Source organism: Nematolebias whitei, chromosome 21 (genome assembly GCF_014905685.2).
Source record: "Nematolebias whitei isolate Nwh7 chromosome 21, NemWhi1, whole genome shotgun sequence".
Lineage (NCBI taxonomy): Eukaryota > Metazoa > Chordata > Actinopteri > Cyprinodontiformes > Rivulidae > Nematolebias > Nematolebias whitei.
Window position 1 is genome coordinate 16,937,280 of NC_056518.1, and position 12,201 is coordinate 16,949,480.

At 38.4% G+C, this 12,201-nt stretch overlaps 1 protein-coding gene across 1 annotated transcript in view; it reads right to left on the reverse strand.

Moving 5' to 3' along the window:
• Positions 1-104: 104 nt before the first annotated feature.
• tdrd9 (tudor domain containing 9) overlaps positions 105-12,201 on the reverse strand; it is a 22,030-nt gene continuing 9,933 nt past the window's right edge. Inside the window, exons 5-35 of the mRNA XM_037695350.1 lie at positions 12,048-12,170; positions 11,854-11,934; positions 11,616-11,780; positions 11,431-11,534; positions 11,217-11,336; positions 10,781-10,865; positions 10,640-10,697; positions 10,449-10,553; positions 10,270-10,367; positions 10,048-10,179; positions 9,498-9,660; positions 7,837-7,900; positions 7,606-7,669; positions 7,477-7,521; positions 7,037-7,090; positions 6,654-6,770; positions 6,272-6,379; positions 5,681-5,781; positions 5,399-5,569; positions 4,654-4,765; positions 4,342-4,557; positions 3,724-3,813; positions 3,397-3,654; positions 3,026-3,187; positions 2,563-2,642; positions 2,380-2,489; positions 2,135-2,231; positions 1,913-2,051; positions 467-585; positions 305-377; positions 105-200 (exon numbers count right to left, since the gene is read on the reverse strand). Of these exons, the coding sequence (XP_037551278.1) occupies positions 105-200; positions 305-377; positions 467-585; positions 1,913-2,051; positions 2,135-2,231; positions 2,380-2,489; positions 2,563-2,642; positions 3,026-3,187; positions 3,397-3,654; positions 3,724-3,813; positions 4,342-4,557; positions 4,654-4,765; positions 5,399-5,569; positions 5,681-5,781; positions 6,272-6,379; positions 6,654-6,770; positions 7,037-7,090; positions 7,477-7,521; positions 7,606-7,669; positions 7,837-7,900; positions 9,498-9,660; positions 10,048-10,179; positions 10,270-10,367; positions 10,449-10,553; positions 10,640-10,697; positions 10,781-10,865; positions 11,217-11,336; positions 11,431-11,534; positions 11,616-11,780; positions 11,854-11,934; positions 12,048-12,170 (3,510 nt within the window). The remainder of the gene's footprint in view (positions 201-304; positions 378-466; positions 586-1,912; positions 2,052-2,134; positions 2,232-2,379; positions 2,490-2,562; positions 2,643-3,025; positions 3,188-3,396; positions 3,655-3,723; positions 3,814-4,341; positions 4,558-4,653; positions 4,766-5,398; positions 5,570-5,680; positions 5,782-6,271; positions 6,380-6,653; positions 6,771-7,036; positions 7,091-7,476; positions 7,522-7,605; positions 7,670-7,836; positions 7,901-9,497; positions 9,661-10,047; positions 10,180-10,269; positions 10,368-10,448; positions 10,554-10,639; positions 10,698-10,780; positions 10,866-11,216; positions 11,337-11,430; positions 11,535-11,615; positions 11,781-11,853; positions 11,935-12,047; positions 12,171-12,201) is intronic.

Consider the following 12,201-nt stretch of genomic DNA (forward strand, 5'->3'; position numbering starts at 1 on the left):
ACGAACACCTAAAAGTTAATAAAATTAAAACTCAGAGCAACTGCCCTTGTTACCAAACTGAAAACGGTACCATTTTACAAGGAGCATCCTTCAGGAGTGTTGTTTTAGTTGAGCAGAATGACCGGATGAAGCTGGAAGAGAACACCTCTGGTGTTTCCATCTCCTGGTTCTGCGATGTTCATCTTCAGAGAAGGATCAACCTATAAGCCCAAAACATTTTGAGACATGGAGTTACAATGTAGAGAACAGATAATTATGTGAGAAGTCCTACAAATGAACGGAGAAGCACTGATTTGTAACATACTTGGTTCCACTTTCCTGATTTCTCGTAATACAGTGGAGGGACAGCTTCTCTTGGAGGAGACCTCATGAAGAGGCTACAAAATAAGACATTAATTTATTAATAATGGCACATCACTTAAAAGGATTTTTTTTATTGCTTCTTGTCGTTGAGTGTGCACGCGACCTGGTAAGGCGGTCTCGGCAGTCCTCCTGAAGTTGGCTGATCTTGTCAGGTCCCAGATGCAGCGTGCTTCTGGGACCGTTGCACAACAGGCGGTTAACGGCCACTCGCAACGCATTTATCTGAAAGGACAGACAACAAAGAATGTTATATAATAATAAAAACAACAAGGACTGCTACTGCATGTAAAGCTAAAACTGAAGCACTGCTGGAATTGTCACAAATTCGTAGATCTTCATGAGATGTAATAGGGAAACTACAGAAGTTACTACATTTTAATTGCTTTACTATAACATTGACATTTTTATAAATGTGTTGGAAAATTTAAAGTGCACAAAATGAAAAATAAATAAAATACCCAATACAGTTGTTAAAATACTTTCAGTCTACTCTTCACAAATATTTGTAGATATGAAAATTTTGGGAATTTTAAAGCAACAAAAATAAAAAAAGTGTGGCTCATTATTTCAGTCAATTATAAAACTAGAACCAAAAAGTCAAGTTTATAATAATATCTGGGAGACCTGTTCCTAGGTCAGTCAGTCTTATTGATGATGACAACCATTGGTCATTGGTGGGAACGGTTTGGCTAACAGCGGAACTAACTTTCTGTTTAGCAGATAAACATTCGCTAACTTTGAATACTTTTAGCAGAAATAGCATCCGCTAGGTTAAATCTGGTAAATTCAAGTCTGATACTTTATTTTTTAAAGATAGTTCTCCTCTATAAAATCATACAGGAGAATGCTGATTTACACAAAGTGATGCTACGCTACCCAGTGCTTTTGTACCCTTCATATCTACCACAAACAGTCTGTGACTCATGGTGTCAGTTTACAGCCAATAACAGACTTTAACATAAATGCCAAACCAAACCAGAACAGGAAAATAATATTTAAAAAAACTATTTTCACACTCAGAAACATGGTAAACAGTCAGAAACATTGCACACATAACTCCTACCCAGCATGCTTTGCAATGCTCACACTATCTCTGGGACGTGGCTCTCTCACATGATTTCACACATCTTTAATACAAACAGGTTTATTACTGAGAGAATATTGATGATGATGCATGGCAACTTAGTAGTTAGTTTATAAAAGTAGTTAACCACAACAAGGATCACCAAGGTGAGTTAATTCATTAAAGTAAATGACACGAGGGGGACGTCCGACAAACACTGAATGCATCACTCTGCTTCAGCACAGCAGAGTTCTGCTCCGCCTCTTTGGTTCTGATGGACCACATTCATTTCTGAAAGCTCACCTCTGAACAGGACATGGACACTTTACTTGTGAATCACATGTGAAGCGGTTCATAATCTAATCGCTTTAGCGCGAGTTTCTGCTAATTGTTTTCACCTGTTTAACATTAGTGAAGCTCCCCGTTAATTTTTTAGTTAGTGAATTAGCGAAGCTAACTTTTTGGTTCGCTGTGTCCATCACTGACCTCTGTGATGTCCTCAACATCAAATCTGGTGTCAAAGGCCAGCTCGATGTCGTTCTCAGGTAGGATGGCTGCTTGGGTTTGGTTGTTGAAGCCCAAGCCCATGAGAGCACCAGCGTAGCATGTCCTTTCTTCATTAGTACTAAAAAAGTCAAAAATAAAGCAAAACGTAATGCACACGAACAATAATTATATCTTTAGTCTTTACACTGGGGTCTATCATACCGTAACTCCATGATGGGGGTGAAGAGCATCATTACCAGTCCAGGAAGTCCAGGGATGTCAGGCAGGATGGACGTTTCTCTCAGCATTATGCGTGTACCTTTCAATACATGCATACAGTTCAAGCTGTAAATGCTTTTAGATTAACCGTTATGGAACACCTTAATACACAAAAATGGATGTAAAAAACTATGTATGTAAAAATAAAAGGGGCACAAATGCATTAGTCATTTATTTATATCTGGTACCTGTGGAGTTGACTGACACTGATGCAGCCACCAACATCCTCAGATGTTTGTAGTGTGGGTTTTCATTCAGTGCCATGGAGTTGATGCTGGTCTTATCTACAGACACAGTCCTGCAGGAGGACACACTCCTTATCAGCAGCAGCACAGAGTTTAACTTTATTTTAAGGTCGGTGAGTTTCTCACCTGCAATAGATTTTTCGGCACAAGCTGTGGAAGTTTGTCTTGTAAGGACTCGTTGGTCCTTTCAGACAAACCTGAAGTGCCTGAGGGAAGCCAGAAAAACACTCAGACTTCACATGATGCTTCATACACTCCCTGATTGATATGATTCAGAGATGTGGTCACTCTGTGTGACTCTGAGTGGACACAATGCTTTAACTGAGCTACTGAAATAATTCCACCTACTGGACAAATTTAAAGTAATAAAAGAGTTGCGATAACAAGAATGTTTGGGATATTGAGGGTATTATTTCAGATGGCTTCCACACCCCACGTTTTTTATTTTTTCTCTCCCTATGGGCCATTTTTTTAATAAATGTTTTCAGTTCTTGTTAGTTTTTTCTTCAGTTAAAAAATATATCACTTCATCAAAGAAAAAGTCCTCTTTTTGTGCTAATCACACCAAATTCGCTTCAGTTGGCATCACCTTTGATCCGAACGGGGGGTGTTTGGAAAAGTGAGCAAGCAGACTGTCGATAAGCTCCTTCTCCTCTTTCTCGCGCTCTTTCCAGGAACTGTTGGCAGAATTGGGAACATATGGTCCTTTCTCCATGTCCTTGTACAGAGTCATCAGTGCCTCGTGGCTTTGCTGAGAACAAAAAGATCCTTCATCAGAGTTATGTATTTATTTATTAAGAAAGCACTGAAACAGATTTTGTAATATTGAGAATTCCAACAATTTATGTTTCAATCACAAAACCTAAAGCTTGAATGTGTTTAAAAAAAAACGACACCTTTTAAGAATTTCTTTAGATCAAATTATCAGAAAATATTAGCCAACACGCCTCCATACGTCACCTGAGAATCAAAGTTCTCCTCTGCCCTCACAGCATATCCCTCCTTCAACAATATGTCCACCACGCTGGTCTTTTTTGACTCCATGTTGATGAACACTTCCACACGCATGACGCCGTGGAGGATGGAGTATAAAGACACAATGACCGATTGATCCTTCAGCAGAACCATGAAGCGGTTGCGGGCACTGCTGCTCCACTGGTTCCCCAGGATGACGGACTGAGCTGATGGACACATTTCAGCAATTTGGAACTCCTGGGCCTGAAACATAGAATTATGTTTACTTCAAAGATTAAAATCTTACCTTCTGACACTGTGACCTAATAATACCTGAAAAGGGTGAGCCAGCAGATCAGATGGGAGTTCTCTCAGGCTGTTGCAGGAAACAACTGCTGTGTTGCCGAAGTCCAAAAAGAACACCTACACAATGACAAGAACCTCACCAATTGTTTCTAAGCAAACGTTTTAGTCTTTATGCTGAAGACTTGTGTGTTTCCATGCTTTAGTTTAAACATTTTACTTAATCATTTGTTAAAAATGTATGTAAAATACTAATATCAATCAAACCTATGCAGTAGTTATTTACGTATAGACTGTAAAGTCTTTAGATGGATTACGTTTGGAAATTTTTCCTTTTTTTGGGGGTGGAGAATACGTTTTATTTGTGTAAAATGGTTTTATGGACATGTTGGATTGCATAAAAAATACTCAAAACATAACCATGAATAAAATTGTTTTTCTTCCATTAAGTTTAACCCAAAACACAATCACTTGCACTTAAGTATTTCAAGGCTCTAAATGTGTATTATTACTCTGCTACAAACTGTCAGCCATTAGTGTATTTTTTTTATTTAAGAAAATGGCCTTTGCGGAAAAAGATGAAATGCTGAAGAAAAAAAAAGACAATAAACAGGACAAACCGTTACATCTTAACGAGAGAACATTCACCTCCACAGTATTTCCGCGCACGTGCAAGATCTTGGCTCGGTAATACAAACTCTGCTCACTGCTCTCAGAGTACGGCGCCAGACACAGCAGGTTGGGGTAGAGAGACACCTCCACAGGGTTCAGGGTACGCTTGTTGATTTCTCCGGTCAGAAGGCGTTGCTTTTCCAAGCTGGCTTCATCCTCTGGGAACCCCCAGAAACGACCCACTTCCAACACCTGCAGCAGAGGTTTAAATAAATAAGCTCGATACATTTTTGGAAATGCATCATCTGGGTTGTTATCCTTGAAAATTTATAGTAATCAAACTCTGACCTCTGTGATGTTCACAACAAAGAGGCGATTGGAAGGCAGCTTAGCCGGGTCGATGCTGCTGCTCAGTACTCCAACTGGGGAGACAGACTGGCTCTGGATGCCTGCATTCACACTGCAGAGGGACAACACAGACCACTATCATGTTACAGTATGAGCATCTTTACGTGCATTCAGCTCACATGTCAACAGTGATGGTTTAATGGCATATTTTATTGCACTTATTTTAATGTGTAAGCCAAGAGGGCACCCAGACTTAAAAAATAAACTTACAAAACATTAAAACTTAGCCAAAGAATTTTCAGAATCAAAACAAATGGGGGGTTTTTTCCCAGTCGCTTATGGGAAACCACAACACCATTTTTGTAAAAATAGGCCCAACAAAGGGTTTGAATGTAAAATACATTTTTAAATAAATAAAAATAAATACTTGATAATGATTTAAAAAAAAAAATTGGAATCACAGCGTGTAATTTGAGTTCACAACCACTAGAGGGCAGCAGAATGAAGCTGGTCATATAACATTAAAACCTCTGAATCCAAGGATTGATGCAGGATCTCATGCAGAGTTTATTATGTTAAATTACATCAGGGCTGAGTGCAGGGGCCCTAAATAATACAATAATATAGATGTTACAGTTTCCTTTAAAGCAGACACAGCTAAACTTTACTTGCTACAATAAATCTAGTATCAGAATTAATAACAGTTTAAAGTCAAAACAACAACAGAAAGTAAAGAGAGCCAAACCGAGAAAATTTCATGTGAGTTATTGGTCTGCCCCCAGAACAAGATTCAATCTGGTCAGTGGGGTAGACTGAAAGCTGCATTGGAGAGTTCTGGCTGGCCATGAAGAGGGCAAGAGACACCTCAGGCAGGACCCCCGTGTCCCCGGATGTATTGTAGAACTCCACGTATGCTCTGAGGACATGAACACACACACACACAGTGACATCATATACATGGGGCAAAGGTTAGAAAAGACAAAATACTGAGTGAGGATGTCTGTTTAGCTCCACTGGACCCTGGTACCTGGTGCTCTCAAAAGAAATGTTTTTGACCTGTCCACACAAGCGGAACAAAGACTGGAGCTGCTTGTAATACAGAAAACTGTACGGAGGGAGGTTCCTAACCTGAAAACAAACAATAATGACATTTTAAAATGTTTTGTTCACACACCTATCGCTAACTAGTGGACCTGAAAGTCACAGACTGATGAATGATGAGGCAGACTAAAACAACAACATGAGATTATCAACTTTTTTAAACAATATGCATATAAAGAATGTTTAACCACTCCTTTACAATACATGCATTGTGCATAATTGTTCATAAAAACATAATATAAAAATAAATTAATATTAGTTGAACTCCATAAAAACGATTCAGTCCAAGAGTAACAGGTTTACAAATAATTTAAGATTTTTGTAATTGTGTTATGCTAACATAATGCTGGAATTTAGCACAGCTGAGCCATTCAAACACGCTTTGATTTATGTGATCATAGACCGTTTTAACAGAGACGTTTTGAGAATCCTTCAGTAAAATCTAATTCTCTGCATATTTGAAGGATTCTCAGCTGTAATGAACAAAAAGTATTTATTCTAACAATAAAGTTAATACCATCACAGTTGTTTTTGGGTTGAAGCCACTCAGCTCTTTGGATGCCAGGTTGTCATCAATCTCCGCTTGGAAGAAGTAGTTGGGGTAGTAGGCACCAGCGATGACGATCTACAATACGCAGCGGCACGTTTCATAAAGAGAAAGAAAATTCAAGTACGATCATACAATAATTAATCACTTCTACAGAGGATGCAGAGTAAAGAGTGAGATGGAGGATGATTTGCTGACACGACCCCTGAAAAGGGAACAGCCGAAAGAAAGTAGAAGAAACAAAATCAATCCTGTGTATGTCCTGTACATATTGCAGTTTTGACAATAAAGTTGACTTTGAAAACTCTTGTAAATTACACGTGTACTGTATCACTGTTCAGCAAAGACCAACCTGAAGAATAAACCTCTGCTTGTGTGTGCTGGTGTAGTCTGAAGCCTGAGTCTCCTCTGAGATGTGCATGTTGAACTGAGACACGCGCTTTTTCAGATCTTCGTACAGTTCTGCAACCTGAGCAGGGAATAAAAAAGAACTATGCTTCAGTCAAACTGAACAGTAGACACTCAAAAAGACCTTGACCCAAGCTGCCCAGGTCTGACTTATTGGATCACGATGACTGCAAGGTGATGAGTTTACGAACGCATAAAAAACACTATATTCTGTCACGTGCTTTAAAGACACGGTTTTTGTTTTAAACAAGCAAAGTTAATTGTTGCTCAAAAGGTTCCCATGCAAAATAAGTTAAATGACAATTTTTTTTACAACAGCTTAAGCACCTCTCTGATCCTCTTGATTTGAATGAAGTTCTCACTCCCCCAGTTTAGCTCATCCTGAAAGTTAAAAAAAGAAGAAGAGTATTTTAAAGTGATTATAAATGTTTATTAGTACATTCACAGATTAAACAACGTATGCTGAATTAAAACAATCAGTTCAAGCACTAAGAACATCCATCCATTCATGCATGCATGAGATAAGCAGAAACCTTATAGCTAATCTAGAATAATAACAAAACATGTCATTTTTAAATTTATTGCCATTAGACAACAATAATAACCAGAGGGCCTTTTTCACACACACACAAAAAATCCCCATAACTTTAAAAATCAGACATTGTTTTTGACACAAGTTATTTCTTAATGAACCATGTTGACTCAGATCATTGGACCTTAATGTGCACGTTTTTTTCAGTGAGGTATTGTTTCTGTATAGCCTTTACCTTGGGGTGTCTCAGTTGTCCTTGTTGTCTTGATGAGTACCATGCCTAAAAGGAGGCAGAAAACAAAACAAAAAAAACAGTAAAACATGAATCAAGCATAAATATTTTTTATTAAAAATTTTGCATCACCTTGAAGGCATTGACAAAGGCTATTGAATCACTTGGCGTGCCACGAGCAAAAGCCAGCTTGTTCCTGAAAAGAACAAAATATTATAAAAACACACACAGAGCCCACACAGAGTTTATGCAGCACCTACATGGTATCTTAACACTCAAGAGAGCTGAATAAAGAAAGACGTCTGATGAAAACTGTCTCAGTCTGCAGGTGTCCTTGAAGTTCAAATACTGGAAGTTACTCACCTGTAGCCTGCAAGCTGACGCATGCATGGAATAGCAAAGAAGCTTTTCAGAGAGTGTGAGGCAGCTAAAGAGAGGACAGGAAGTCATGTAAGCATTCATATAAAGACATTTTACACAGGATGGACCACTTAGAGAGGAAAAGAAATGGTTAAGTTCAATTTGAGATGGTTTTAAACAAGAAGCACATCAGCACATAGTAGCACCCAATGTAACCTGCTTATATACAGTACCTGCTTAGTCTAAATTAAAACAAGGCAAAAGCCATAATAAAAAAATGTGACTGTCTACATTTCCATGTCATCATCTCATGACACTTCAGCATGGTGGGACAAGTTTGGGTGGGTAGGTGGGGTGTTCTGTTGATGGGATGGTGCACCCCACTTGTACAATGGTAGGGGAAACCCTCAGTTTACAGCCAATAACAGAGACTTCAACAAAAGCATACCTGAACAGGACATTAACTAGAACCCATTTCCACACTCAGAAACATCGTAAAAAGCCAGAAATGTTGCAAATATAATTTCCACAAGGCTACCCAGCATGCTTTGCAGCTACTACAGTTGCTCTGTGACTCTCTCAGAGAGAAAAGTTTGAGTTTGGGGAAAAATATAACAAAGTTAAACGGAGACACATCTTTGCTTTAATCTGGGGCCTACAAATATCTGTGTTTTGGTGTTAATAATGTTTAATTACAAGAACTAAATTAGCAAAAATATGAGTTGAAAGGCTTTGTAGTTAGTTTTAAAATAGTTAAACAAAAATAGGCTCGACTGACAATTCATTTAGTAAATGACACAAGGGAGACGTTCGGCACGCATCATGCTCGCTTTCATCCCAGCTGAGTTCTGCTCCGCCTCTTTTGGTTCCACTCAAAGCTCCCACCTGAGCAGGACGTGGACACTTCACCTGTGATTTATGAACCGAACTGGTCTGTGTAGCCATTTTCTTATAAATGAGAACTGGCTGTTAATGAACTCACGTGGAACAGCAACATGTTGGTCATTCAGGGAACAAAATAAAAACAAGAGTAAACTTTTTTTTAAATTTATTTTGAAGTGTAAAGATTTGGCAACTCAGAGATGGCAGAATATTTGTGTAATATAGGAGGCATAGTGAGTCATTTTTTGTTTTTAATATTGTTTTACATTAGAATATCACTACTTTTATTGCAAGGAAATAAATCTTGAAATGTACTTCCTTTGAGTTACACTTTTGGGTTCCGTTTATTGCATTTATGATTCAACGCAGCAAAATAAACTAATTTAAAAGGTAAAAGATCATTGTAATACTTGGTTTATTTACATAATGACTTTATTGCTGGATGTTCGGCCCTCGAGCTGCTGGCTTTCAGTAACTGTGTCCCCCTGAGCAGTTTAGTTGAATAGCTCTGCCCTAGAACCAACAAAACCATTACAACACTTATGATAAATGGACTTCCAGAGCCACACAGAATTACAAACAGCAACTCCAAAAGCAAACCACATGCTATTTTTTTTGCTATTCCAGTTTATACAAACATTTCTAAAGGTGCATTCTGGGTATAAGCTAAGATAAAACTGTATATCGGTATATTTGTTGACCCAAGTCATGTCTGTACAGCTGTAAACATTTGCACAAAGAAAAGGAACAGGCTGTTTTCAGAAGGAAGATGACAAACTGACCTATAATGAGACATTCATCCAGGCAGCCAAAGACGTGACCCAGAACAATCATCTTCCCCAGGTACAGATCCACAGGTAAGTGGGCCAGAACTCGGCCAAGGAACGTCAACTCGCCATCGTCATTTTGACTTCTGGACTCGTTTTTTGCCGACAGAGCACCCATCTGAAGAAGAACACATTCATCTGATGTCAAACTATTAGATTATTTTTAATTCAATATTTTATATATATATATAAAAAAAAAATTCCTAGTTAAAAAGATTTACAATTGTTGGAAAGTTGCAAACATTTACATCAAACGTATTTCTAAAAAACAAAAAAGAACTGTAGACTTTCCCTGCAGCCAAATAAACTGCAACACATTGCCCTACTGTGCTCGTACACAACTCTGAAGGACTACACATGAAGTCCACCATAAAACTCATGAAATAATACGTGAGGGACACTGGTGGTGAATACATATTATCACTATAGCAGCCACTGCATGAACCTGACTATACACCGATAGGTTTTAAAGAGGAAAATTGTCCCTCTGGACTGTTTTACTGGCCTCCTTGAGTTGAAGCACAGTCCTAACAATGTCACTCAGGTTGGGAGGTGAGAGTGCTGTGGAGAGGAGGGAGCGAGGATCTCCCATGTCCAAAAGCTTCACCTTCAACATGATGGTAGACAGGGGAGCAAGCTGACAAAAGGGAAAACATAGAGCTTACAAGGTCAGTGCTGGATTATAAAGGCTAAAATCCTAAAAAGATATTGATCAATATTCTCTTACAAGCATGTCAGGAATCATGAAGTCAGGAATTTCATCCCTCCAGAAAGCTTTGGTGACAAGTCGGTAACAATAGCCCTTTGACACTCGACCTGCCCTGCCTTATAGGGAACATAATAAATGTAAGAAACAGGAGGAAACGTATATGCACTCTTTAAAGATCGTTGCTATTGTGGTTTTACCTTTACGTTGGTTGCAGTTGGTTTTGGATGCCCAGGTCAGACGCAGAGACTGATAATTAGTCTCGTTGTCACAGACCAAGTGACGAGCCAAGCAGAAATCAATCACTGTGGGGAAAAGAATCAACTTAAATAATGACTTTTTTAAAAATAAAACAAAGGGGAAATGTAATTTAAATTAAAAAGTAAAAGACCATATTTGACATCTGGAACAGTCACTGAACTCTCTGCAATGTTGGTGGAAAGGATCACCTAAATGAAAAAATTAATAATCAGTAATGCAAAAAAATATATATAAAAAAACATTATATCAGGATAAAAAGGGCAGTTTTTACCTTCCTGTATCCTGGTACAGGAGGATGAAAAACACTGTTCTGTTCTTCTAGCGTAACTGTCGAGTGGAGGGGATAAACCTGGAATCTGACCACAGCACCACATTTATTGTAAAACAAAATGTCAACATTATTCTTTATATATATATATAATGTTTTTAAGTGCAAAGGGACATCGTAGAGCTAACGGAAGTTGTTTGTCGGAATCATTTCAACTTTCCAAATGCACATCAAGGTTATTTCAAAGCAAACAAAAACAAACTCAAGCCAAATAAGCATAAGTTTCATGAGTGAGTCTCTGTTTTGCTTCGCTTCCATTCACTGTTTTCTGTTTGAATTGTCTACGTGCAAAAAGAAAACAGCATATGGTTGTGGTTTTAATGTTTTTAAATCAAGTAAACGCTTCAGCAGAAATATTTAATTTCTGTCAATGGCTCACCTTTTGAACACCAGTTTTGCCAGGGCGTCCTGCATGTAGTGTATTTCATGTAAACCAGGAAGGAAAACCAAAACACTTCCTGTTTCTGAGAAAGTCATCCCCTCATTTGTCTCCGTCTGGCTTCTCAGTCAAATGCACACAAAGAAGACAAACCAATTATTTTTTCAATTAGCAGCTTTGATCAGATCAAATAATTAATTTAATTCCGCCTCACCAAAAATTCTTGTTTTCCATTTCATCAAAGCTTTGGATGAGAGTGACGGCAAGACTGTACATCTCCGGTGAGATACAAGGATCATCTGGATGAGGCGACCCAACCTGGATAAGACAATCTTTACACTTTAGCTAGTTTGGTACAAAACTGCAGCATAAAAATACATTTCTCTGATTTATTTTTACCCTGCATGGAAGAAGTTTGTGGAGATCATCCAAGTAAAACTCCTCAACAGGATAGGGTGCCCCCTCCACTTCAAACACATAAGCGGGGCTCATTTTACCGTGAACTGGTGTGGCGAAGTACTCGGCAAACTCTCTGCAGTTAATGGTAGCTGACATGAGGATTATCTGGCCAAAAAAAAAAGTTACTGGAGTGACAAAACAATTGATGAACAAGAAAAATGTTTAATGTAACAAATACCTTGACATAACGAGAGTTGGAATGAAGAAGTTTTCTTAAAACCAACAGCAGGAAGTCCATCTCCTCTGAGCGCTCGTGAACCTGCAGCCAAAAATAGACCACATTTAAGACAAGCTCAGTATAAAGAGGGACAAACAAAAAAATAATAAGCTTTTATTTCCATTTTGAGGGATATTTTTGATATGTTTATGCACCTCATCCACAAAAATGTGTGAAAACTCTGTGAGGCATTTGGCTGAAACCAGTTTTTGCAGAAGGACTCCAGTTGTCATGTAGATCAGTCGAGTGTGCTCTGTGGCCAACTTCTCCAACCCAACCTGAAATATATATATATCAGAGTCAGACATA